At 56.2% G+C, this 26,286-nt stretch overlaps 7 protein-coding genes across 7 annotated transcripts; 4 read left to right on the top strand and 3 right to left on the bottom strand.

The window, feature by feature from the left end:
- Positions 1-97: 97 nt before the first annotated feature.
- BRO1 (bck1-like resistance to osmotic shock) lies at positions 98-2,608 on the top strand (the record flags this gene model as incomplete). Its single annotated transcript, XM_066779403.1, has 4 exons — positions 98-378; positions 443-2,021; positions 2,073-2,469; positions 2,604-2,608. 4 exons carry the CDS (start codon positions 98-100, stop codon positions 2,606-2,608), a joined length of 2,262 nt encoding a protein of 753 aa, XP_066630207.1.
- Positions 2,609-5,441: 2,833 nt separating this feature from the next.
- On the bottom strand, positions 5,442-9,793 carry SLS55_007989 (uncharacterized protein; the record flags this gene model as incomplete). Its single annotated transcript, XM_066779404.1, has 6 exons — positions 5,442-6,050; positions 6,120-6,764; positions 6,815-6,903; positions 6,957-9,455; positions 9,511-9,610; positions 9,689-9,793. 6 exons carry the CDS (start codon positions 9,791-9,793, stop codon positions 5,442-5,444), a joined length of 4,047 nt encoding a protein of 1,348 aa, XP_066630208.1.
- A 590-nt stretch (positions 9,794-10,383) lies between these two features.
- On the top strand, positions 10,384-10,830 carry SLS55_007990 (uncharacterized protein; the record flags this gene model as incomplete). Its single annotated transcript, XM_066779405.1, has 1 exon — positions 10,384-10,830. The coding sequence occupies one exon, from the start codon at positions 10,384-10,386 to the stop codon at positions 10,828-10,830; it is 447 nt and encodes a 148-aa protein (XP_066630209.1).
- A 3,844-nt stretch (positions 10,831-14,674) lies between these two features.
- SLS55_007991 (uncharacterized protein) lies at positions 14,675-16,417 on the top strand (the record flags this gene model as incomplete). Its single annotated transcript, XM_066779406.1, has 4 exons — positions 14,675-15,580; positions 15,632-15,722; positions 16,103-16,291; positions 16,353-16,417. 4 exons carry the CDS (start codon positions 14,675-14,677, stop codon positions 16,415-16,417), a joined length of 1,251 nt encoding a protein of 416 aa, XP_066630210.1.
- Positions 16,418-20,829: 4,412 nt separating this feature from the next.
- SLS55_007992 (uncharacterized protein) lies at positions 20,830-22,407 on the bottom strand (the record flags this gene model as incomplete). Its single annotated transcript, XM_066779407.1, has 2 exons — positions 20,830-22,146; positions 22,207-22,407. The coding sequence occupies 2 exons, from the start codon at positions 22,405-22,407 to the stop codon at positions 20,830-20,832; spliced, it is 1,518 nt and encodes a 505-aa protein (XP_066630211.1).
- Positions 22,408-23,219: 812 nt separating this feature from the next.
- Positions 23,220-24,286, bottom strand: SLS55_007993 (uncharacterized protein; the record flags this gene model as incomplete). The annotated part of the gene is made up of 3 exons (XM_066779408.1): positions 23,220-23,653; positions 23,722-23,903; positions 23,979-24,286. The coding sequence occupies 3 exons, from the start codon at positions 24,284-24,286 to the stop codon at positions 23,220-23,222; spliced, it is 924 nt and encodes a 307-aa protein (XP_066630212.1).
- Positions 24,287-25,232: 946 nt separating this feature from the next.
- SLS55_007994 (uncharacterized protein) lies at positions 25,233-26,091 on the top strand (the record flags this gene model as incomplete). The annotated part of the gene is made up of 2 exons (XM_066779409.1): positions 25,233-25,238; positions 25,375-26,091. The coding sequence occupies 2 exons, from the start codon at positions 25,233-25,235 to the stop codon at positions 26,089-26,091; spliced, it is 723 nt and encodes a 240-aa protein (XP_066630213.1).
- Between the last annotated feature and the right edge of the window lie 195 nt (positions 26,092-26,286).

Raw genomic sequence — 26,286 nt, forward strand, 5'->3', positions numbered from 1 at the left:
AACGAACGCGCGCATGAGCTGAGAAGCACAACTACGTCCGCCGCCTGCCAACGACACCGCGACCACGGGCGAGCTGCATCGCCGCCCGTCCCACATCATGACCGTCTTCGCGCCCATGCTGTCCTGCCCGCTCAAGCAGACGAACGAGATCGACTGGATCACCCCATTGAAGCAATACATTCGCCAGACCTATGGCGACGACCCGGAGCGCTATTCGGAAGAATGCGCCACCCTCAACAGGCTGCGCCAGGATATGCGCGGGGCTGGCAAAGACAGTGCCGCGGGGCGAGACCTGCTGTACCGCTATTACGGCCAGTTGGAGCTGCTCGACCTGCGCTTCCCTGTCGACGAAAACCACATCAAGATATCTTTCACATGGTAAACATGTCCCGCGTTCGCGGATTGCCGTTAAGCAGAGCTGACGTTCTTCTCCCATACCCAGGTTCGATGCCTTCACCCACAAGCCCACCTCCCAGTATTCGCTCGCGTACGAGAAGGCCTCCATCATCTTTAACATCTCCGCCGTCCTCTCGTGCCACGCCGCCCACCAGAACCGCCACGAAGACGTGGGCCTCAAGACCGCGTACCACTCCTTCCAGGCTTCAGCCGGCATGTTCACCTACATCAATGAAAACTTCCTGCATGCGCCGTCCACAGATCTGAGCAGGGATACAATCAAGACGTTGATAGCTGTAATGCTGGCGCAAGGCCAGGAAGTCTTCTTGGAAAAGCAGATTGAGGATGGCAAGAAGGTTGGCATGCTGGCGAAGCTGGCCAGCCAGGCCTCTTTTCTGTATACCCAGGCGGCCGAGGGAGTACAGGACAACGTGACCAGGGGTATCTTTGAGAAGGTCTGGCTGTTGGTGGCGCAGATCAAGGCCAACTATATGGCGTCGCTCGCTCAATATTACCAGGCTCTGGCTGACAATGATGCCAACTCACATGGCGTCGCCATTTGCAGACTTCAGTCGGCAGAGCAGCAGGCGAAGGACGCGAACAGGATCGCGAACGCTTTCCCCTCCAGTGTTCCGGCTACTTCAAATCTGAGCTCTGAGACTGGCGGTATTCTCATGGATATGACAAAACGGCATCTTGCGACCGTTCAAGAGCGCACCGAAGAGTTCACGAAAGACAACGACTTCATCTACCATCAACCGGTTCCATCCGAGGCAACTCTGTCCCCTATCCCGAAACTGCCTGCTGCGAAAGCGATCCCCGTGAGCGAGCTTTACCAGGGCCAGGATATCCAGAGAATAATAGGCCCAGACATTTTCCAAAAGATTGTACCAATCTCAGTTACGGAGCAAGCCAGTTTGTACGACGAGGAGAAGGCGAAGTTAATACGGGCCGAGGCCGAGCGCGTGGAAACGGCTGGCGACGAGATGGCGGCGAGTTTGGATTACCTCAAGCTGCCAGACAGTTTGAACATCCTCAAGGGCGGCATGGACCAAGAGATGACGGTGGACGACGACTTCCGGAAATGGTGCGAGGAGTTGGCCGGCCATGCTCCTTTCACAACTGCGTTCGACCAGTTGAGCACAGAAAAGTCGTCGATCACGGCGATGCTCGACACAGCTTCGAAACAGCTGGATATGGAGGAGAGCGTATGCGAGAAGATGCGATCGAAGTACGGCGTAGACTGGACGCAACAGCCGAGTGCACGCTTGACGGCAACGCTCCGAAGCGATATCAAGAACTACAGAACCGCCATTGAGGAGGCCAGTATCAGCGATGCGGCTCTGTACAGCACATTCCGCCAGCACGAGTCGGATTTCGACGAGATGCGTTCTGCTGGAGAGACGGATGAGGCGGATGTGCTATACCAGCGGGCAATGATCAAAGCCGGTGCGGCTCGTGGGAAGGGGAGAAGTAGTCCGGGCGCTGAGGGTAACCTGCTCGATGATGATTTCGAGGGTGGGCCGAGTGTAGCGGAGCAAATTGCAGCCGTCGAAGAGCTTCTGAGGAAGCTGAATTTGATTAAGCGTGAAAGGCAGCAGGTGTTGAAAGATCTCAAGGAAAAGGTGGGTCGCAACTATGCTCTGGCTAGGAAAGCCCGGTCTAACATAGCCTAGGTCCACAACGACGACATCTCGAACGTCCTTATCCTCAACAAGAAGCAGATCTCCAACCAGGAGAACCAGTTGTTCAAGGCCGAGCTCGAAAAATTCCGACCTCACCAAAACCGGATACTGCAGGCCAACCACAAGCAGTCTTCTCTTATGAAGCAGCTTACCCAGACCTACGGCGATCTTTTGCAGGACAAGCGCGTGCGGTCGGAGCAAAGCAAGTACGAAGCCTTCTCTAGGCAGAGGAGCTCTGTCATGAGCAAATACCGCAAGATATTCCAGGCTTTCAACGATCTCATCTCTGGTCTCATGAGGGCCCAGGCGTTTTACTCTGACATGAAGGAGACTGTGGAGAGCTTGCAGCAGAATGTCGAAAGCTTCGTCAACAACCGAAGGGCTGAAGGTGGGCAGCTCCTTGGTTCTATTGAGAGCAGAAAGGCAACGGGAAGCAGCGAACAAGCGGACCGGGAGCGTGAGCGGATGCAGCAACTCATGGAGCGCATGTCGGTGGAACCGTCACGGTCGCCCGTCTCGCAGCATGAGCGAACCACATCTCGTCCTTCCCCGTTGCAGCAGACGGCACCATACCAAACTTCTTACAACCCCGCCAGCTCGCCGCCAGTCACACCTCGGTACCCGTCCGTCACTGCTGCGGCCCCATCAGTGGGCCACTATGGTGTACAATCTCCGCCCATGCACCACCAGTCATACCAACCGCAACCCCCAACAAACGGCAACGCCGCACCTTACCAACCGCAGCCTCCTCGCCGCGAGTCGTACCAACGCGAATATAACCCCAACAACTACGGTCAGATGTCGCCACCGCCGACGCAGCAGTACTTCTCCCAGAGCCAGTACAGCGGCTACCAGCCCCAAGCTGGCGGTAGCCAATTGCCGCCAGGCTACATTCCGCCGCCTCCCCCGCCGGGGCCTCCGCCGAGTCACCAGAGCGTCGACTATGCGGGTCTGACGGGTAATGGTGCGTCGTATCCGAGCGGGCCGGGCGGGTACGCAGCGGGTGGATATAGAGCTCCAAGCATGGGTCAGGGGCAGCAGCAGCAAAGTGGCACGTCGGATCCGTGGGCGGGGCTGAGCGCATGGAAATGAGCTGGTTGGTGGATGTAGAGGGTGCATCGACGATTTTGCGAAAAGTTTCATGTTGGCAATGGAAAGACGAAGGATCGGGCACAAGGGGAGGACACATATGCGGTCTCTTTCGTCTGTCTTGAAGCATTTCATTTTATTCTTAGCTTATGTGAGAAAGCACGACTGAAATACAGGAATTTCACCCTTCTTATGCACCACATAATTGACTGCACGCAAAGACAAACCTGCACAGTCCATTCAAGGGTGCCAGCACGAGGGCATGGGCGTAAGCGAGTGTTCGTTACGTCCTAACATGTCTACCAACCATCTCAACTGATGATGTGACCAAATTCCCCGTCCTGGGGGTTGGGTGGAGACAAATCACTGCCCGGCATCTTTAATGATTTTGCGGAATCTAATCTGCACATGCACGCCATGAGGTGCATGCTCGCGGAACGGTTGGCCCATGTTGCGAGCAGGCACGTATACTCGGTACTTCGCACCACCTTTCTTGTGGTCATTGCATTGTCGAATGTAATTCAGGGATGCATGTATAGCCCATATGGTTATAGTAAGATTTGGAGAGAAACTTCTTCCTAGATGAAACAACGTGTGCACGGAAAATGCGCTTACGTGTAGTTCGTATCTCGAAAGCATGCGGATTGAAGCTCCGCTCACTCTAGTGTAGTCACTAGAGAAAGTGGTGTACACTGACTGCATCCTTATGCATGGCGGCTGCAGTGTGCCGCAAGATTCCCGCCGTGCATACCCGCACCGCATATCCCCACATCCTCTAAATCGGAAGCTAGTGTTATGTGAAAAGTTAAGCGTAATTGCTGATAGAATTTTGCCTTATATTGTTCTTCATAGTAGAGGGCGAAAGCAGTGGTAGAGATGTGGAGTGAATGGCGGCTTCTTATCTTCTCAACTAGGAGGTCACGACTTTATCAGAACGCCCAAAGTTCAAACAAAGCACCGACAGTTTTTGTCAAAGACCGCATGTGCCTACGAGATGCTCGGGCGGGCTATCCCAAGCCTTCTACACACCACCTGCGCCCACTGACGCCCTCCCTACTCTTCCACGTCTCCCGCATCGCTCAGAGGTGTTGCATCCCGCTTGGTTGAATGCACCAGAATGGGACCCAGGTGGACGCTCTTGCATACGGAGCGGTTCAACCCCTCCAGAGCTTTAGTAGCTGTATCCAAACCCCGCTAATCCTGCTACTGCTACTGCTACAGCTGCTGCTGCCACCCGAGACATTTTTTCCGTTAGGTTGTCACCCTCTCCTAGTCTGGCACGGGCACAGTATCAGGACAAAAGTCACGTTTACTTGGACGGTCATACCCACCACTCCGAATTGAAGGGCACAGAAAACGATGTACGGCACTAATCTCAATTGGTGAATGATGGCTTCCCGTTGTGTTGTGCAGACTTCCTCTCACACCAGCATGAAGGGCAACTACAGATTAAATGCGGGTCACTTGTTGCACGTTGCTGGCAAAGCCGAGCTAGAGATGTCTAGCCTGTGGCGATACAGGTGCGCACAATGCGACGACGTTTGCCGCTCCAGTCTTGACATTCAGCCAAGACGCGAATAAAACATGCACTCTAGGTCAGGATGACGTCGCCAAAGCACTCTCGTCGGGGATCAAGGCAGAAACCATCTTAGCTGTTGAGAGGCCAGTCACTAAGCTGCTTTAACACTGTGTCAGCGTCATGTTTCGCAATCACTAGCCCACTCTACAGCTTGGTGGATGCTACGCAGCAGGACTGATCTCATTATCAATTCGATCTACATGCTCAGTCGACCTTGGAAGTTTCCCCCACCTCCTCCGGCGCGTGAAGAGGCCATGCCCATATTAGAGGAAGCATATATGATCCGTCTCCCACCCCAGACAGCCATCGTCTGCTTTTCCAAACGCAACGTGCTACAGACAAAGCAACTGGGAGTGGTCTCTTCGCATCAAAGATGAGAATCGACCTCCACTCCACCCGTGATCCAAGCGACCCAAAAAGAGAGCGCATCAAAGCAAAGAATTTATCCGCGCCAAACACGCCTGCAAGCCAGTTTTCAATAGTAGAATCCACCATTATCGAGAAAGAACCCTGACCCCCTTTCCCCATCGCCTGTCCGTGGATGACCAACCCAACCAACAATCGCTCTCTTTTTGCTCCAACCATAAATGCTCTCAAGTCGCAGCCCCAGCAGTCCACGATACCGACTCCCCCAAATGACGTCTCTACAGACATGGCCATCCCACCGCTCTTTTTTCAAGCACTTCCATCCTTTACCTTAACACCATCTCGATCCTCGCCCTCAAATCGACCGCCAAGCCCATCCACTCACTCTCCAAGCATCCGCTCTCTTCGACCACCCGCAGCAGCTCTTGCACCATGGCCGCGTTCTCCACCCCGCCGAATGCGTACCCGCCGCCACGCGTACTGTCGTTGAACCATGCGTCTACTACGTGCACCAGGTCGTGTGCAATCCACTTGCGCTGCCGTCCGACGAATGGCGCCTCGTTATTGTAGAACACGCTCTCCAGCACCGCCACGATCTGGTCATGCGGCACCGATAGGTCCATGAAGACGTCAACCACCCACGTCTGCGGGCCGATCCCGCGCTGGTGCGTGAAGGCGTACGTCTCGAGCAAGGGTAGCACGGTGGAGATGTTAAATATCGTGTCCGACAGGTCTAGGCGGGCGCCGAGCTCGCGGACAGTCTCCGCTATCACCTCCCACGGCCGCTGGTTCAGGACTGTCGCGGACTCATGCGTCTGCTCAAGAAGGTTCTGCCAGGTGGCCCGGATGTTGGAGAGATCGCGGTGGTCGGCGACCTGGTAGATGAGGAGGCAAAGGTCGTAGTAGCCGGCTTGGTCGGCGTAGTCACCGTAAAGCTGTGCGCGTTGTTAGTCGTGTGAGTCCTGTAATGGGCTTCATGGAGGGAAATTGTGCGCAGAGCTTACATCATCCAGGGACAGAATCTGCCCGTTGAGGCGTCCAATGATCACAGGCCTCCTGTCGGGAGTTACGCGACGTTCGCCCCTCATCCGATCAAGGATATCGCTCTGAATGTTAGCCAGGTCCAGTAGATCCGAGGCTTCCCGTAAGAGCTCTTGTCGCGATTGCCTCGACATCGTAGCATCACCCAAGCCAGTTAAGCGCGTAGACGCGTTCGTCTTGGCTTGACTGAGATAGCGAATCCGATGCTCGAGCGACAAGTTGAAACCACTCCTTGCAAGCCCAAGCTGCACGTTTGCAGCGTCGAAAAAGCGGTGGTGGTGCGCGTAGTATCTGCACAGCAGATCCGCATGTCTGGCCTCTTCGACCGACTTCCGTTCCAAGTAGCTGATAACGTAGTGGGAGGTGATTTCCAGCAAGCGGTCATTCCAGCCTTGATCCAGGTACCAGTCGAACAGGTCGGTCTGGAAAACCTCATCGTCGGAGTTGTTGATCTCGTCATAGGCCTCCAGTTTCCTCTTGTAAGTTGGAGTGATTTGACCGTCGATCGTTTCGGGCTCTGTTTGCGCTGCGGTGTCTACGGCGATGATGATTTTATGGACTAGGTTGTAGCACGCTTTGCGAGCTTCGAACTCCTTCTTCCTCGGATCCTGCATGGCGTAAGCTTTTGTTGCTCGACAGACTGGGGCAGGTATCTTACATTGGGATGCATGCTGTCCTTGATGAAGCCAAGAGCCTTGTTGCCGCGATCTAGTTGCTGAGCAACTTTAAGGGTGAGCCGAATGGCACCTATCTGTGTCAGCCTGATCAACGGCACGTATACAGCGAATTGGCCAACTTACCGGCGAAGAAAGACATGGCAATGTACTGCTCTATCGCGGCTTGCATGTGCTCCATGGACAAACTGGAGGCAACCTTCTGGAACAGATTCAAGCTATCGTTGAGCAACTGGCGTCCGGTCTCAGAATTTGCTCCCGCGTCCTGGGCTTTTCTGAGCTTCTCCTGGGCTTTGAAGATGACGACATCGTCGGCGCTGCAGAAGCTGCCACACCTCCTTCGGAGAGCTTCGGCGACGGTATCGACGTTCGAGCCCTTCTCAATGTTGCGGTTGACGATGGCCTTGACCAGCTCCTTGGCCAAGTCCCTGCCTTCCTGAACAGCGAACAAGTTCTCAAAGGTTAACTGGCGGACCTTGCTTCTGACGTCCTCAGGGAGGGAGAGGACAATCTCGTCGACCTTTTCGTCAAACAAGACCAGGATAAACGAGATGCCCTCAATCACATTTGTAAGCAGCTTGACAAGGGAGGTCATAGCTCGGTGCTCGCCACGCAGAGCAATCTCCTCCTGCGGAGTCGCCACACGCCCAAGAGCTTCGGGGCCAGCCAAGCCCTCAATGAAGCTCTTGTTGGACCCGAGAAACTCTTGAAGGTGCGTAAGGTCACGCTGGATGCTCTGAAGCTTCGGCAGCTCGATGGTAGGTGTAACCTCAAACCCGCCTGCGGCACTTACGCCCTCCACCAAGATGGGAACTTTCCATACGGAGCGCAGCAGACGGGAGATGTAAAGAGCCACGCCGTCATGGCGAGGCGAGGGGCGAACGTTGTCCAGACGGTCCGCGTTGTTGTCCAGCTGCAGGTTCTCGTTGTACGTTGGCTTCCCGCCGTACTCAATAAATGCTTTGCGAGCAAACTCCAGGGTTTCGTTATCTGTTAGTTTGGCCACCCGGTAGTCGTGCGTAACATCCGAAGCCTGGCCGCACGCCACGGCAAGAGCAGTCGCGCACGTCTCGCTCCGACCATACACCCGCACGAAGTTCTTGATTTCCACCTCCAGACCATCCTCACCGCCCCCAGACTTGACAGCAGCCGCGAATACGTCCACGAGCCTGCGCCGACGGATTGTATGCACACCGGTGTTGGTCAAGATAGCGAACTCGCTTGTGGCCTTGTCGAACTGAACCGCGAGCTCATTCCCAAAGCCGAGCGGTGTGGTCGTTGCGCCGAACGGTTCCGTGACCAAGCCAACGGCCTGCATATTGCTACCAAGCGGAATCCACTGGCCCTTCTCGTAAAACCGCGGAATCTGCGCCGGTTCGGCATGCCTTGCAATCCTCCCAGAATCCGGAGAAGAAAGGAAAAGTTTCTCAGCTTGCGAGACCTCGTCCCGAACGAAGCAAAGGAAGTAACCGGGCGCGAAGCGTGCAGCCTTGGTGGTGACGGTTAAGTTGCGGGAATTGGTATCGATGGAGGTAGCCTGGTAGCCACCGATTTGCGGGGCGGGCGGGGCTTGATTCGCCGGATCGTTGGTCCTGCCCGGAGGGAACTTGACATGGTGTACCTGCATGCTGCTCGGGGCGCTTGTGATGTCAGTCGAATAGAAGCCGCCGGAAGTGGCACTGAGGAAGATGCGGCAGCCCGTGTTCGTCGTCGCCATGAGGTTTAGCCTTGAGGCCTCGGTGGCCGAAATGGGGATAAGAGAAGCCAGCTGCGTTTGAGAAGTTATGAGTTCAGAAGCAGCAACCATGTGACCGATCTGTGTCCTGATCGTGGCAAAGTTCCTAGTAATTACACAGTCCAACGAAGCCATGTTCTTCATGTGGAAGACGCGTATCGCAGATAGGCTCGAGAGAGTGTAGAGGAGGTTGCGGCTGTCATCCACCACCATCTGGACGACATGCTCTTTCGACGTTGGCTGGACGAGGCCAATGACGGGCTTGAGCATTGCGGCCCCGAACGAGAGCTTCAGCGAGTTGTTGACGTAGTTGATCATGGACTTGTTAACGTGGTTGACGATGCCGCATTTGCTGCCGAACCATCTCTCCTCCTGCTGGTACGTGAGCTCGTACACGTCGTCCGTAACCTCTCCACCGAAGAAAATCCTGCCTGACTTCGCGGAGCCTTCAATGCACCTAACGCCGATGCCCCGTATCGATGCCCGCATGTTGGTCTGGTACAATGCAACCTCGTTGACACCTTCCGGAGTCTTTCTATACGCGACGCCAATCAGGATCATCTCGGTGGTGGTGGCTACGACAAGAAGGTGGGTGATGGCGTCGACGAAGACCTTTGCGCGCGGCTTCACCAGTTTCACGGCGGTGATGATATTCGGTTGGTCCTCGAAGCCGATGAGGTCGGGATTTGGAAGCGTGTAGTCCCAGAGGTACAGCGCGTTATCTATGAAGACCCAGGCGTGGCCGAGCTCGGCGAACAGACCCATCATGGTGGATACTTGAGCCTCGTTGTACTGCTCGAATATCCGGTCAGGGATATTGTACGTCTTGACCTGCTGAAAGGGCGCCAGCGCATTGCTCTTTGGGATGTCGTAGTCGGAAGATATTCCCTCTGTTAGGATTGTCAGCCTCGACACCGAAAAGCGCGTAATTGCCGGCCAACTCACGCGTTATATAACTGTCCAGGTCCGGGTATCTCGCTTCCTGGGTCAACGTGTCGTTGACGGTCTTTGCAGCGCGTTCAATGGGCTGGATCTCTGGCTGCTGCTGCTGGACAGCAGGAGCGGGCGGCAGTGGCGCAGGTGCAGGCACGAGCGGCTGCTGAAGTTGCTGTGGAGGATTTACTGGAGCGGTGTTGACACGAAAGACGGGCTGGGCTGGGCGCGATTGCGGGCCAGGCGTCATCATGAAGGCGCCAGGAAGCGGGCGCTGGGGAGTTGCGGGGTTCATGCTTGCGCGCGGGCGCGTCGAGGACGCGATGCAGGCGGCGGGATCTGAGGTATTAAGAGGTCGCCAGATGGCGGAGCTGGGGGAGTCGTGGCGGGCGCAATGGCTGGTCTATGAACATGCATACAACAGGTGACGGGCGAAGAAGGAATCCGAGGTGGGGCGGAGGTGGCGGCGCGGCGCGTGAGGGGAGGCTGGGCTGCCGGCGACAGGAGCTGGGCTGCCGGATGGTGTTGTTGCGACTTCAGAAGAGAGAGCAAGAGCTCCACGACAAAAAGCTTGGCGTGATCGGCGGCGCGCGCGCGCGCCAGAGCTCGAGGTGACCTGCGCTTTTTCCACCGTAGCTTCTCGCGCCATCGCCCAAAGCCAATTGTTCCCGTCAAGGTGCGTATTTTTATCCACGGCCCTCCCGCCATCCACAGACAGCGATTGATGCAGCTACAGACAGAGACTCGCCTTCCACAATCATGTCCCTCTCCCTCTCCGCGCGTCTGCGCCCCGCACGCCTCTGCTTCCGCTGCATGCGCACCTTTCTCCGCCCCTCCTCCACCGCCGCCTCGCCCTCGCCCGTCCTCTCGCGCCTGCGCGAAGATATGAAAAATGCCATGCGCGCCAAGAATGCGGCCCGCCTCGCCGTCGTTCGTAGCGTTCTGAACGACATCACGAACGCTTCCAAGACCGCCAAGCCCATTTCCGACGACATGCAGCTACGAGCCCTACTACTAAAGAAGATCAACCAGTCCACGGATGCCGCGCAGCAGTTCCGCGACGCCAAGCGCGAGGATCTGGCGGAGAAGGAGGATGGCAGCGCGAGCGTGATGAAAACTTATGTTGGTGAGATCGAGGAGGCTGCTGGAGGTGTCGTGGCTACCGACGAGCTGCAGCGCGCCGTCAAGGAGGCGATCGAGGGCTGGCAGGACGGAAACCCTGTTGTGGGCAAGGTCATGGCGAAGATTACGGGACCTGGCGGCGCGTTGGATGGTCGGATGGTGGAGAAGGGCGACCTTGCAAAGGCTGTCAAGGAGGCGTTAGGCAAATAAGCTCTTTCGAGAATCGAGGGGTGGATTTTGCACGCATGTGACAGGGCCTTGCACTGTAGTTTCAAGCTTTGCACGAGATCAGACACAGGAGCTAACTGTACAATGAATGTATTATATAGAATGATCGATACCACGCTTCTCGCTCAACGAGTGTAAAGAGCTCAGTTCGTTGAGGTGCGCGCGAATCAAAATGAGTGAAATACGGGGTACAGATTTGGGGAAATTGTTCCCTACTCCGGAACTCGTAGAGTTTGATCATGGGCGTCAAATGAGCGGAAACTATTGTGCATGCTTTTGATCTAGGGTATGAGTCCCCCTGGTCTCATCTTCAATAAGGTGAGTGCCAATCTGCTCAATCCTTTACTACAGACCTAGACGTTATCCGACGCGCGGTCGCTCTCAACGTGACCAGACTTGGTCCGATGATGCTCGAAGTATCCGGGAAGGTTCAAGGGTAGACGGATTGGTTTGAAATGCCAGGAGCTTGGCTTGCAGGGTCGCCCCGGAATGTCCAGGCATGGTTCGGTGCCTTCGTGAGTCTGAGGAGGGAGGCAGTCAATGCACGGCATGGGCGGAGGCGGCCTGTGAGGCTCGGGGCGATCACAATCGAAACATGGCTGCGGCGGCTTATGTGGGTGTGGCGGCGGCCTGGGCGGTTCGGGATGGTGGCAATCGAAACATGGCTGCGGCGGCTTAGGGGGCTCGGGGTGATGGCAATCGAAACACGGTTGCGGCGGCTTAGGAGGGTGGGGAGGCCGGTGGTGAGGATGGCAATCATCACACGGCTGTGGTGGTTTCGGGGGGTGTGGCGGTGGTCTGGGAGGCTCTGGGTGCGGATGACAGTCGACACATGGCTGCGGCGGTGGCGGCCTGGGCGGTTCCGGGTGAGGATGGCAGTTGACACACGGCTCTGGGCGAGGATGGCAATCGAAACATGGCTGCGGCGGCGGCCTAGGTGGCTCGGGGTGAGGATGACAATTGACACATGGCTTCGGGGGCTCGGGCTCGGGTGGAACGCAGGGGTTGATGCAAGGCTTTGATGGCTCGCAATATTCCAGCGGGGTGCACGGCTTTGGTGCGGTGGTTGGTCTTTCGGTGTCCTTGCTAGTCCGCAAAGTCGTTGGCCTGTCGATGTGCGAGGCACTTGATTTGCTAGTCCGCGATGTCGTCGTTTTATCGGCGTGTGAGCCAGTTGGCTTGCCGGTCCGCGAAGTTGTTTCTTTGTCAGCGTGCGAGGCAGTTGACTGGCTAGTTGCTGAAGTTGTCTCTTCTTCGTTGCGCGAGGCAGTTGACTTGCTAGTTTGCGAGGTCGGTTCCCCAGTAGCAGTGTCGGTTGATTTGCTAGTTGTCGTGGTATTTTCCTCCTCCGAAGTATCTGAATCTTTAAGTGCTCGAGGCGCATGAGGATGACCTTGCAGGGTGTCCCATTCATGATGACGGTCGCCTCCGAGGCGGCAGTGTGGGTGAGGGTTGGGCACATCGCAAGGGTGGGTGGGAGGTTGGTGGCATGGAGACTTTCGGGCATACACTTTCTCACATTGCCTGTCTGGCTGAGCATAGAGGTAGATCTCAGTCTCGGAGGTGGTGTGACTGTAGCAAGCATAGTACCCCTCGGTGTGGCCAGACCAAGAAATGTACCCACTCTCTCTGACTGACCAAGAGGAAGAGGCTGATTCAATTAGCGCAGGTTACGTGCGACCATGTGAGTTGTACTTACCGTGGACCTTCTTTCCGCACGTGAGCTTGTGGCCGTCATGGCCCCAGCCGCATGCTGACCCCCATGGGTTGGTCACGGTGCCAGCTACTTCATTGTAGTGGAGTGAGCCGTAATACCTTCCCTCTTCGCTCTTGATGTCGAAGCAGCTTCCACCATCCCCAGAGGCGGGGAGTGCTGCTGCTGACACAGCGCCTGCGAAAGTGAAGGGCACAAGACCAACCCTCATAGCAACGAACGTAGAAGAGATGATGCCAATGCTGAAGAATACGCCGTATCGAAGAATATTTATCTTTCTCTTGTGTAGCAAGGAGACAATTACCAATGCTGTTAGCCTTGCTAGCTTCCCCCGAATGACAGGCAATCCCTCTACCAGTATTAAAAATTGCTCAACCCTCATAACCGTGGAAGAAAGCCTCTTAGTATACTGTTTATTAGAGGGATAGGCAGTTTAGGTGGCCCATCTACATGACTGATCAGCAGTACCTTGCAACAAAGAGACACGAGGAAACAATAGCGAGAAATTTCCCGCATCAGCGTGGAAAGCAGATTCCCAAGAAACATATGGGAGTTTCGGGCCGTTACATGGCAAGCAGGACGTTGCAAAGAGGCTCCACGGGCCGTGCCGACGTTCGCAGGTAGCTTCCGTTGGCCGGCCCCAGAAAACGAAAGCGAGAGGGACATCCCTTCGCAACTGTGACCGTACCGGTATCGGCGAAGGTGGTGTTGTGCTGAAATGTACATACAACGGCCTTCGAGTGTCATGACATCGGAACATCGTTCTCCCAACGGGTTCGCCAAGTGCTTTGAAATACTTGGAAGAAGCCCGTCCTTGAGCGTGCAGCTCGTGCTCAGAAGTTGCAACAAGTGGGCGGGGGAGCGGGGGGAGGATTGACACCCCGCCATCTGGGGGGTTCTAACAAGACTTGACTCCATCCCTTTGCAGACTCCTTGTGAGAGGGATTCCGGCGTGCGGGGTTCTCTGTGGTACGTTCTTTCGCCCCTTGGTCTCTAGCGCGGAGGGTGAATGTTACTTTGCGTCGTCTAGACCCCCGTGTCCTCTCTATTCGTCGCTCCCTCACATGAGATCTCTGACGTACAACACGCTCTTTTGTCGATTTGATTTGCGCATCGCTCTTTGGCCTCGGCTCCAATGACACCCACACTGCCTCCTCAATCCCACTCTTGATTCCGTGGCGGAGGCCACGGCTGGCCGCACCCATCGGAACCGTGGCCTATCGACGGCGGGCGCGATGGAGGAGCGATGTACTTACTGTACCTGCAGGAGGTCGACGGGTTCGCGGACTCCAGCTCGCGGCGGCAACCTGCATTCGTGGCCACGCCAGAGGGTCTAGGCATCAGGCGGCTGCAGATACGGAGGAGGTTATGTCGGTCTCAGCAACGGGCATGCGTTGGTGGGGTGGGGACGCAGTGGGCGGTGGCCTGCCAGTCGTTCCGTGAGGCGGGAGGGCGAGATGGGCCGAGCGACTGCGTCATGTCCAGGCGCTGCTGTCGTGGGCCACTCTGGGATAGCCATGCGTGCGAGAGGGTGCGTTTGCCCGAACCAAGCAACAGTGAGCCCACATCCGAGCCGTGCAGCGGAGATTGAGACGCCGTGTTGGCCTGGCGGGTGGCGGGCTCACCGGCCTCGACAGGGCTCTGTTTGTGCCCAACGGCGCTTGAGGGCTGCCATGCGCGCGTCCGTACAAGACTTGTCGGCGCTGAGGCGAGCAGAGAGCAGCGTGCACGTTCGCGCCCGACGACCAGGCCGAGGGTGCAGTGAGCAGCGACTGGCCGGCCCTCTGTTGCACATCCTCCGCGGCCGTGGCTGCCCAGCGTCATCGCCGTGGCCCGTGCGTCGCCCACTGAAGTCCATCAGCACCTCCCCAGCCACCCCGAGCCCTCGCGCATCGCCGCGCGCACTCTTGGGGCTGTTGTTTTCGTGCCGACAGATATACCTCTTCCCCCACGCCGCTCCAGCAGCCACGAATCCTCAAACACGCTCTCCACCGCCCTTCGGGGCCCCAGTTGTCAAGACCAAGTCCACTAAACCCCCCCGCCTGCGCTGCCAACTTTCCGCCCGCCCCGGCCAGCTCTCCCCCTCTCCATCACCACACCTCAGCACTCGCCATGGCTTTTGGTTATCGCTCTTCCACCGGCGCTCTCGATCGCTTCGACGATTACGAGCCTCCGGCACGACGCCCCGAGCGTTGGGACCGCGAGAAGTTCGAGCGCATGAGCCGTCGCCCGCCCCATGATGATCGCGAGACCTTCCGCTGGGTCGAGCCTGAGCGTGACGACTACCCTCCCCGCCCTCCCAGGTCAAGGGCCGATGTTGCCCTCGATGACCGCCTTGACACTAGAAGCTCGCGCGGTCGCTTCGACGAGCGGGACCGCTTTTATGAGGATGAGATCATCGACCGCCGCGGTCCAGGTCGCCGCCCGGACTTCCTGGACCGCGAAGAGCCGTCGCCTGCTGAGGTGGCTAGTCGTGCCCTCGCACCATATCGCCGCAAGACTGTCACCGAGAGAGGCTTGAGTCCGCCCGCTCGCCGCCCGGCCCGCCCGGCCATGCTTCGCAGGCAGTCTTCGCTCGACACTTTCGACCGCCGTCCGCCTCGCCGGCACGAGGACAGAGACGAATGGCGGCCACCAGCAAATGTCGACATCCCTCTGCCAATCCGCCGTAGATCTCCATCTCGTCGTCGTCGCTCGCCTCCGCGGGACCGCTATAGGGAGGATGACTTCGAGGAGATCAGGTACAGAGATGCCGAACCGGATTTCCGTGAGGACTACCGAGAGGTAGAGATTCGGAGAGAAAAGAGCCGCGCACGGAAGTCTCACCGCAGCGATCGGAGCGAACGCAGCGAGAGCAGATACAGGGCCCCGTCCAGCAAGAGTTCAAGCTCAAGCTTCGAGGAGATCAGAGAGGTGTCGCCGTCCCAACTGCCCGGCAAGAAGGGCAAGACGAGGATGCCCAGGCGCCTCGTACATAAAAGCGCCATCATCCAGCTTGGCTATCCATTCGAAGAGGAGGTGAGGGTCAAAGAATGCAGCTCCTCTTCGATCATGCTGACTATTCGATAGGAGGACTTCATCATCGTCAAGCGAGCTCTGGAGAAGCCTCAAATCGACGAAGTTATCAAGATCAGTGAAACATACAAGGCTGAAGATAACAGTAAGTTGAAGCTGGTGTTGCTGTTGGCTAGGGTCTGACTAGATCACCAGAACGCACAACCTACCGCTATGAAGAGGAGAAGATGATCGAGGTTCCTGCTCCCCCGCCACCCCCACCTTCGGCGCCGATGACCCAGATCATCGAGGTGCCTCCGCCGCCGCCGCCGCCGCCAGTTCCGGGCCCGGAGCCCATCTTTGTATCCCCTCCGCCGCCTCCTCCGTCGTCGCACCATCACACTCACTACTCTCACCACTCTCACCACAGCCCGCCACCTCCACCGCGCTCTGTACGGACTGTATCACCGCCCAGACGCGAGATTTACGAAGAGCGCATCGAAGAGTCCAACCACATTGGTGGACCTTTGACTGTTGTGATGCCAGAGAGGAGGAGTGACCGTGAGATCAAGGACGAGATTCGGCGACTGGAAAACGAGAGGAGGGCGTTGCAGCTTGAGCGACGAGCAGACGATCTCCGTCTTGCGCCGAGCGAGTACCGGGAGACCGAGTACGAAATCATCGAAGAACGGCCACGCGAGCGAAATGTGGTCCGGGTTGACAAGGATCGAAAGGGTAGGTTGGCCCTGGTCCGATCCTCTCATTGAAGCACGGATTGATGGATTGGTGGAAACAGTGAGGTCTCGCTCTAAGCCGCCCAACCCGAAACTCGTCGCAGCCATGATGTCGACGCTCACTTGAACCGGCTATCACCAGAACCGCCGGCGTTGGGAGGGTTTGCCTGGATGGCTTTTGCATTTCACTTCATTTCCGAGATTGGTCACTGGCATGATGATTTCGGGAGAACTTTTGGTTATGAAACTTTCGTTGCATGCGCTTGTATATGGTTGAGCGTTTCAGTATTCCCAGGTTGACGAAGCTTGTGTTGCGAGTTTGGGGAGGCCATTTCCTTTTTCCAATACCATAGATGGCACAAACATATTTATTAACGACGAGAGATTTGAATGACCACGAATTTACTTTGGATTGCGTCCAACATATTCTTCAGGTGTCCTTAGGCAGTGGGCCACAAGAAGCAGCTCCTTGCAACCGTTGCGGGATCGGAATCGGTTGGCCGCCAGATCGTCGTTCTCCTTCTACATGCGGAAGTGGGCCCACGTTTGCTGGGTGGGCAACTCGGACCGGTCCACGACCCCGGACTGCGACCAGACTTCACTGCGCCCAGCATTGCGACAACAGCTCGACGGCTTACCTCCCTTCATCCACCCACCATTTGCGCACCACAAGATCGCTGCGGCTGGAACGCAGCATGACTCCTTGAACGCCCATGCCCGCTCCGCCGCCCGCGCTCATCCCGAAGGCTGCAAACTGCGAATCTCAATATAAGAGCTTGCCCCCACACGGCATCCTATCGCCGCAAACATGCCGATATGCATTGAGTGCAGATATCCCCTGCGGACGCTCTACACCACCTATAGCAAAGCGGACGATCGCGCGTTGGGAAAGGGCGTCCGGCTGACACAGTGTCCGCGATGCAAGCGGTTCGGAGACAAATACGTCGAACATGACTTCGTCGTGCTGTTCATCGACCTTGTCTTGATCAAGCCGCAGGTATGCCGCAGTCTTGATCAAGCCGACTCGCAAGCACCATGCGACGGGAGGCTAATCGGTGTCGAGCGTAGGTGTATCGCCATTTGCTCTTCAACCGCCTGGGTCGGGAAGATGATCGATTTGACGTGAGTGTCCCCATACTCCTCTACACGTTGTGTTTCTAGACGCTGACACGTGCCGGTTCTGCAGCCCTCCATCATACGACTCGGCATCCTGCTCCTGCTTTTCGATGTTTACCTGACGTGGGCCCGCATTGAGAAAGCCACGCCTCAGCCATTCTCTACGGATAACCCTTTACTTAGCCAGGGCACCATTGCTGAACCTCTCTCTGTACTATCCACACAACCTTTGGTTCTCCAATACATATTCTTCCTCGGCCTCTGCACCGCGCAGACGCTGGCCTTCCACCTACCCATACGTCTTCTCTGCGCACACCCTCCACGTATCTGGCTGCCGACATTCCTGGCAAAACGTTTCCGCACTACGAACTGCAGTAGTGGAATCACGCCCCTCTCCTCCGCGGTACCCATCCAACCGCCTCCCACAACGGTTCCAGCAACGACGACCATCACACCCTCCGTCTCCGGCACCACCACCCCAACCGCCTCCATCTCCTCAGCCGCATCCACCAACGCCTCCTCCATTGCACCCGCGCCCACACTCGCATCCATCCAAACCACGTCCTCGTCCTCCACAGGTACAACAGCAACAACAACGATAACGCCAACCCACAACATCAACACCGTTCCTCTCCTCCCGCCCTACCCGCATCCAACGCCTCTTAGCACCGCACTCCTCGTCTCCTCGTGCACGAAGCTCTTCCCGCTGCTGCTCATCATCTGGGACTACGACCTCCCCTCGTCTGCTTCGGCCGTATCCTGGGCCGTCATCGTCAACAACGTGGCCGCACTCGAGATCCTGATGGATTGCGGCTATCTGCGTGCGGGCCTGTTGGTCGGCGCCGGCGCCGCCGTGCGCGCGGTTGTCGGCGAGCTTGTGTTGGCCAGTGTTGGGTTGAGGGGCAGCGCGGCCGGGCTGGGCGCGGGAGACGGCAGTCAGGTTGGGGGGTGGATGGGGTTGATTTGGGGCAGTGGTGGGAAATAAGAATGGATAATGGCGACGGCCATTTGCAAAACGACTATGATTATGGTGCCTACAAATTTGACACCCCCATTTCCAATATTTGACACCCCCACCGCCAATTATTAACACCCCCTTATATTCGTAGTCGTGCATCACACCCAAATCGACTACAATGTATATATAACTTTTTTCTAGGCATTCTTATATGCTTTTCTTAATATGTACGAAGTTGCATCGCGATACGACCGATATATAAGGTATAGTGTTGATAGAAGTCTCGCTTTGCTAGAGTGGTGTTCCTAGGGTATCCGTGCGTAAGCTTACTAAATAAGCCTAGCGTTACCGGATTATCTATGTTCCGGCAGGCGCGGTACTTAGCCACCCACCGCCCTTCGCGCAATCGGCAGTAGCAGCGACCTCATCTAGCGACCTCTAGCAGCAGCAGTAGAAGCAGCAGCAGCAGTAGAAGCAGCAGCAGCAGTAGAAGCAGTAGCAGTAGCAGCAGTCGCAGCCCGCGGCGGCCTTTAACACTATTTGGGTCGTGTTTGGTAGCTGCTTATTATCTAATGCGACCGTGGTGACACATAAGGACCTATGCGCTAATAGATGAGTTTCTTAGCGGTGAGATTACGGTAAATTCTCCGGATTTGCCTAGTAATTTGGCAGTGAATATTGGGGAAAGGGTGACGCTCCCGGGGGGGTGTCAATAATTGGGAATGGGGGTGTCAAATATTGGAAATGGGGGTGTCAAATTTGTAGGCACCATGATTATTGTTTCAAGGAGTTGGTGATTCTAACACTACCAGCGTATCTTTTTCTTTGATGAATAGCTAAGGCCACAGTATGGGATCTGCCCTAGTCGTGTCTGGCCACTGGTGTCAGGTAGCATTTGCACGTGAGCAATGGTTGTCTTTGCATTTCACTTTGATGATATCGCGTAGTCGCAGCTAGAATTCATGGGGGAAAGCAGAATTTACAGGTTTCAGAACCAGACAACGCCTGAATGACAAAGCACATCCCAGCTTTCGCTGGACGATTTCACCGCCGAGTTATCATGCCCGCAGCTTACCGCTCTTCCCTTGGCACAAGGTTGAGCCTCCCCATCTCTCTATGTGTGCTGTAACTGAGACGGCACGTATCGTACTCTCCTGTACCATGCTTTCCGTCATTCCTCGAAGAGAAAGGTGCGTTTCTGCTCCCTCAGAACATGACGCTGTGACCGTCGCCGCCCTCGGGTCGCAGATCAGACCTCCGCGGGTTGATGAGCGGGTGCCACTGCGCCAGGAAGGTGATGGCCCACATCAGGTAGCACGACCAGGCCGAGAGGATGAGTGAGGAGCGCCATACTCTGTAGAGCATGTCAGTGATTCCCTTTCTAAAACATGGTACCCGAAACCCAGTGGTGAGTCTTTGGGGCAGCAGACTTGTGACCGGGGAATGGGTGTGCGAAAGGTTTTGGAGTCAGGAGTGGAGATTCAAAAAGCGCATCGGGCGAAGCAAGCCAGAGCCACAGTGGTACGGATGTGACAGTCAGTGCTCTGGAATACCAGTAGTCAGACCGTTCGTGTATCCTCGTCGACATTGTGACTCTTCCGAGCGGCAATTCCGATCATCAGGACACTCCGCGAGGCTCGGATGTTCCCAAGCCTCTACCTGACAGACAGCTGTCCGGACGCCCTCTACCCGTATCACATGTCTGGAGCCGGTATGGCATGGCTCCCGCCCCCCAGGTGGCTCTCGATACCCAGCACGTGAAATTCGGGACGCAAATGGGATGGAAGACGTGTACTGACGTTTGATTCTCGCCCTTAGGGCTGGCAAACCACGAGACGGCAGAGAAAGCGACGATGAAGACGAGCCCGATGATCAAGCTCCACCTGCGTAGTTACAAAGCCAGTGTCAGCAACGTCACTCCTTCGCCTACGCAGTTCTTTTTGAAGATTCTATGGGTAGGGTACGATACGGAGCAGATGCAGTGTGTATGGGAAACGGTGCTGGGCGGGTGGGCGGTTGGTAGGTTGGGCTTACCCGTTCGCCATCTTGACGGAGGATGCGCGGCGGGGTCGGTCGGTCCGTGATGAAGGGTAGGGTCGGTCAGGGTAGCGGTGGGCAAACTGCGACACGGTGCTCTGTCGATGCGGGTTGGGCGATATGGTCGGTGGACGGTGATGATGCGGCAGCTGCTTGGTTGGTGCTGTTGCGTTGCGGGCTTGGCGGATTGAGGTGTCCGGGGCCGCCCACGCTTAACCGCTTTGGGGAAGTAGCTCTGGATATGGGCTGCTCCTGTCTCGATGGAATGTTAACGCTTGTTCGCCTTTTGCTAGCATGCAACGGGAGCTTAAACGTCAGAGATGTGAAAGCGAAACGCTGCTCAATAGGCTAATCATCAAAACATGCCCATCAGGCTGGGTATATTATTCCGCTATTAACCCAATTCTTAAAATAATACAGGGTAGAAATTAATCAGCTACTGTCTTCGCGGACTCTTCTGCATCTGCGGCCGGGCTCTCCTCAGGTTTCATCGTATCAGCCTCAGTCTTCTCCGTCTCAGGCTTATCATCATCTCCGCCCGCCTCCTCATTGTCCCTTTCCCTAGACTGTTCTGCCATCTCGTCGGGCTTGTCGCCCTCTTCTTCTTTCGTTTCTTCCTTTGGAGGTGCTTCAGGCTCGTCTTCGCTTTCCACTTTGGCCTCTGCCCTCTCTTCATCTTTCGTCTCCGACGCAGTCTCGCTGGATTCGGCTTCTTTGGGTGGGTCCTCTGCCTCCTTCTCTGGAGAGGCTTCAGTGACTTCAACGACCGGAGCTTCGTCTTCTTTGGGGCTTTCACTTGCGTCGTCAGAGAGCTCGGTCTTCTCGACTGCCGGACTGTCGCCCACATTGGTGGGCTTCTCAGAAGCATCCAACTCTTTGGGAAGCTCTTCAGCAGCGGTCTGGGCAGCCTTCTCCGCGGCCTTTGCCGCCGATGCGTCTTCCTCCTCCTTCTCCTCAATCACACTAATTTGGTGTCCGCTTGCTGATGGCGTATGCCGGTGCCTTTTGGTAGTGTTTCCGGTTACCAGCGTAGCATTTCCAGCCACATCAAGCTCTTCAGCATTGCTCTCAGCCTTGTCGTCCTTCTTCAGGATCTTTGGCACGGTCTGGGCCGACTCGGTTGGCGTTGACTCGATGCCCTCAGCCTCTGGCGGGATGGTATAATTGTCACTCGGGATCAAGTTATATGTGTCACATACGACCTTGAAGAACGAGTATAGGCCCGTCTTGTTTTCCACCTTCCAGAACATGTCTCTGTGTTGGAACCAGGCGTGGGCGAAGATGCGGTAAACGCGGCGGAAGACGTTGGTGAGCTGGCGTATTTGCTGGTGTGCGGTGTTGGCCTCGGTGCCCAGGGCTAAGCGACTGGGGAAGTTCTTGGGCGAAGTCAAGGTGTTGGCGGCCCAGTCAAGCGTATGGCAGCAGTAGTCGACGGCACAGCACGACTTGGGCGGATCATGGACAGCGCAGAGGTATTGCCATTCGGAGGCGCGCATCTCCGGACACGTCTGGGCAGAGCATGGAGGATCGTCGGCGAAGAGGGCGATAAGGATGGAGTTGGCATGCTCGGTGAGGAATCGGCACAGCTCGTAGAGCCAAAGGGCGCGCTCGACGCCAGGCGGCGGCTCAGCAAGCTTCATGGCGGCGGTACGGTCGAGGGGGCATGATGTGTTCGAGTCGGGGGGGTGCGTGGCCGAGTAGTGGAGTGCTTTGAGATATTCCATGAGCTGGAAGGCAGAGTCGATCTGTCCATGGGGTCAGGTCGCGGGGTCAGGCAGCAAAGACAGGTGCACGGAGAAGCTCACGTCTTTGAGGTCAGCCAGCGGCGGACCCTCGGCCATGTCATGAGCCTTGGTTCCCGGGCGGATCCTCCTCGCAGAGCCCTGGTCGACCTTCGCTTCCTCGGCGTGCTCCTCCGCAATGGGCGACTTGGGTCCCAGCTGGTCCTCGGCGATGGGCGGCGGGCTGGGCAGCCGCGGCGAGCTCGATGGCGACATGGCAGCCATGGTGGAGGGGGCGCGGATGACGCTCCCTGCGATTGGCGGCAAGGTAAGGGTGAGTTGGCTGGTGGAATGGAATGATAGAGGTGGCTAAGGCACGAAGCGCTGGACCCGAGCTTCCGGGCCCTAGGCAAGACGCCAAGCACCGTCACTCTCACCTCTCACTGCCTTCCGCACCCAACCCACACCGTTCCAGCATTATTGACTCGATCCTGCTCACTTCTCTGCCTCGATGCCATGCCCATGGAATTGCAGCTGCACTGCATTGCCTTTCTACGTCTACCGTCTCTCATCAGGATGCGCACCGTCTCCAAGCACTGGCGACATCTCATCACCTTGACAGAGTCCTCCCTGATCAATTCGAGCTATGGGCTCGCGAGTGGCCGTCTGCGGCAGTCATTGGCCTCTGGACGTCGTGGGCCTAAATTACCTGCAGATACTGTTGGTGGACGCTATCAGACCAGAATATGCTAGCGCTTCGCAAGGAAGTCGCCGCCCTGCCGTCTCGATTCAGTCCAAAATGAAGCCCTCAAACGGAGAAATGAAGGATGGCATCAAATCAGTTTGAAAAGCATTGAGTTTTGCACGACAAACAGGTGTTCCATCAAGCATGGAGCAATTGAGGTAGACAGCCGTCTACTTGGCGACCATTTATCCCTCCAATATGGAACCGACGGCCCTCTGACCGCCGATGAAGATGGCAGGTTCAAGCCTTCAATACACCACAGCCAGCTGGGTCGAAGCCAATTCTTGACAAGCCTGGAACAAAATGCTATCGGACTTGGGCTGATAAGTTGAAACGGCCGCCACTACGGCAACTACAAGACGAAATGCTCCGCATCATCTGCGTCCGTCGTTGCCGCCACACCTCTCATTGCCTTCAGATCGCCTTGTAAACTCCCTATCTTCGCTTCCATCCGACTGACCGCATCGCTCCCCAGCAACAGCCGTAAAACCTTACCCTTCAGCTCACCCGCCTCACCATTATGCTCGCCGCGAGCATTGCCAACAATGGCTTCATACATCACCCGCGCGCCCTTCTCGGCGTCACCGGGCGGCCCTTGCTCCTTGTACTGTCTGAACCGGTTGTAGGTTTTCGCGAGAGGATGGTCTGCCTCGGCGTAGGCCGAGCTGAGAGCCTTTTCAGTGCGCACACTGGAGTTGAGGAAGTTGGTCCGGAATGCGCCCGGCTCGACGAGCAAAATATCAATACCGAAAGGAGTGAGCTCGAGGGCGAGGGATTCGCTGAGACCTAGATGCGCCGGCGTTAGGCAGTGCCATGAAGGAGATGGGGGACTGCGTGTTTAGAGTGGCCCATACCTTCGAGTGCGAACTTGGACGCGGAGTAGAGGCCACAAGAGGGAAGCGCGTAGAGGCCGGCGACGCTGGAGACGTTGACGATGGTACCAGTGCGGCGGGCGCGCATGTGTGGGATCACGGCTTGGATGAGACAGAGAGGCCCGAAGAAGTTGGTGTCCATCTGGTGCTTGGTCTCTTCGAGACTATTTGATCAGGTTCCAGTCAATTCCCTTTTTTTTTCTCGTGTGCCTGGGGTAAGGATCATGCTTCGGACTCACCTCATGTCTTCAACTGCGCCTAGTAGCGAGTATGCCGCGTTATTCACCAACACGTCGATCTTGCCGTCGCATTCGTCCAATACGCTTCCGACGGCCTTTTGTACAGCCCCTAGGTCGCTGACGTCCAGCTTGACGCACTTTCCGCCTGCTTCTTCGATAGCCTTGACCGCATCTGCGTAGCAATCACCCGTGCGGCGCCGTACAGTCGAGTAAACGGTGTGACCGGCACGCAGAGCGCGCAGGGAGAGCGCGAGACCGAAGCCAGAGGTCGCTCCAGTGATGAGCCAGGTCAATGGTTGAGAAGACATCGTTGCTGGAGTGTACTAGCTTGAGGCTGGGCTCTGGTGAAATGGAGTAAATGCGTCGGGGATCTTATGATGGCTACTACTGCTATGTTTATATATGTTGTTCTCCCGTGACGGGAAATCCGACGGGGTTATGACGGGGTTACGAACCGTCCAAAGACTATATTGGCGGCTTCTATGCCAATTGGCTTAAAGTCATCTTGAGAACCAACACTTTAGCGTGGCGCTTAAGTCCGGAATACCTATCTCCGGTGAGCTCGAGGATTCACGCCGCCGTTAGCTGTGCACAGCGTAAGCTCGCGGACGGTGTCAAGCCCGTCATGCACAAGTCCGCGAAGCAAACACTTGTGTCGGCTATCAGCTCATTACTGCAAGCGAAAGACATGCCGGGTGCAGGATGAGAACCTCTTTGTTCCTTGCTAATGACGTTGTAGCATCTGAACCTGCATAATGCTCTTTGTTTTGCCAGGTTCGACGTCCTACAAGTAACGAACCCCGAATTGCCAGCGTTCGGTGCAAGTCGCTCAGTCGATCGCCAGGCCAATTATTTCAACCAAGTGGCATTACCTTTGAGGTCCCACCACGGTCAGCAATCTTCGCCTCATTGGATCAAGACTCTCATTCGGATACTACTCCCCATGCTTCTCACGGCTTACACCCACGATCTCTCCACTGCTGCACGGGTAGTGCAAGCTCAATCCTGTCTCGCTCTCCTCGGCCCACTCTTCCTCGTCGCCAACATCGTCTGGTTCCTCATTTGTCACCAAAGCCGCACCTGTTACTTCCTCACTTCTGCCGCCATCTTTGCCTACGGCTTCGCCGGCGCCTACGACATCGTCGCCACGCACCCAGCACATCTCCCCCTTAGTCTCGACAACATATCGCCTAGCTTGCCGTGTCTCACTACAGCACCGAGGTACATACCCATAGCGCCGGACTACGCAGTGCCATGGCGGTGCGCGGAGGTGTGGATGTTTGCGGTGCTGCTAGTCAGCGCGCCACTGGTTCTTGCGCCGTGGTTATTGGCGAAGGCTGCCAAGGCGGTGCTACGTTTTGCCGGAAGTGTAGCTAGAGGGCAGCAAGGGCAACAGCCTTTCCTCGACGGGGGAAACAATCCGGTTCCTGACCATACCGTGGATGAGGATCGAAGGCAGGGTGAATTTGAGAAGTTGAGGCGCGATGAGACGAGAGCGAGCCAGGCGGAGCTGAGGGCAGAGAGGAAAGGGGATGACGAGAAGAAGGATGTGAAGGAGCCGAAAAATGAACTGGGGTTGGCGAAGGGGCAGATTGGGTTTTATCAGGAGCAAAACGAGGAAGTCGAAAGCCTCGATACACACACATCTACGGAAGGGAGTGGTAAGGTGGAAATCGCCGAGCTGATAAAGAAGCTCGAAAACAAACAGAAGTTGATCGCGCAGATATCACAAAGAGTCGTCGATGACAAGAAGAAGATGACGGAACTTTTGTATCAGCTGAATCGGTTGAAGGAAACAGGCACGCCCATGCAAAAGGCTAATTGGGAGAGTCACTCCAAATCGCAGGAGGCTCTCTTGGTAGAAATGGCCGAGCTGAAGAAGAAGGACAGGGACAAACAGGTGTTGATCGGGAAAATAGCACAAAAGGCCGTCGATGACGAGAAGAAGATTGCGGACCGGAACAAAAGCATCCAAAAATGTAAAGAGGAGGTAACGCATCTTCAAAAAGAGGTCAGTGACCTCACCCATGAGCGAGATGAACTCAAGAGACAACTATCAACCCATCTTCCAGGCACGGAAGCATGGACGCAGTTTGCGAGGAAGGAGTTGTAGAAATCTAGAGCGGCACTACCTCAGAAAATTAAACCCCCTGTTTCTTGTTTTTCTAGACGCATGGTCATCCCACTGCATACCAAGTCGGTTTTAACAGTGGATTTAGCTACTGAGCTGGAAGCTTAAAGTCGAGTGTACAGGAAATAAAGGCCGCACTGTTCCCACTTCCGCTGCTTCTGCCTACTCCAAAGTACA

The sequence above is a fragment of the Diplodia seriata genome (genome assembly GCF_021436955.1).
Source record: "Diplodia seriata strain FDS-637 chromosome Unknown scaffold_8, whole genome shotgun sequence".
Lineage (NCBI taxonomy): Eukaryota > Fungi > Ascomycota > Dothideomycetes > Botryosphaeriales > Botryosphaeriaceae > Diplodia > Diplodia seriata.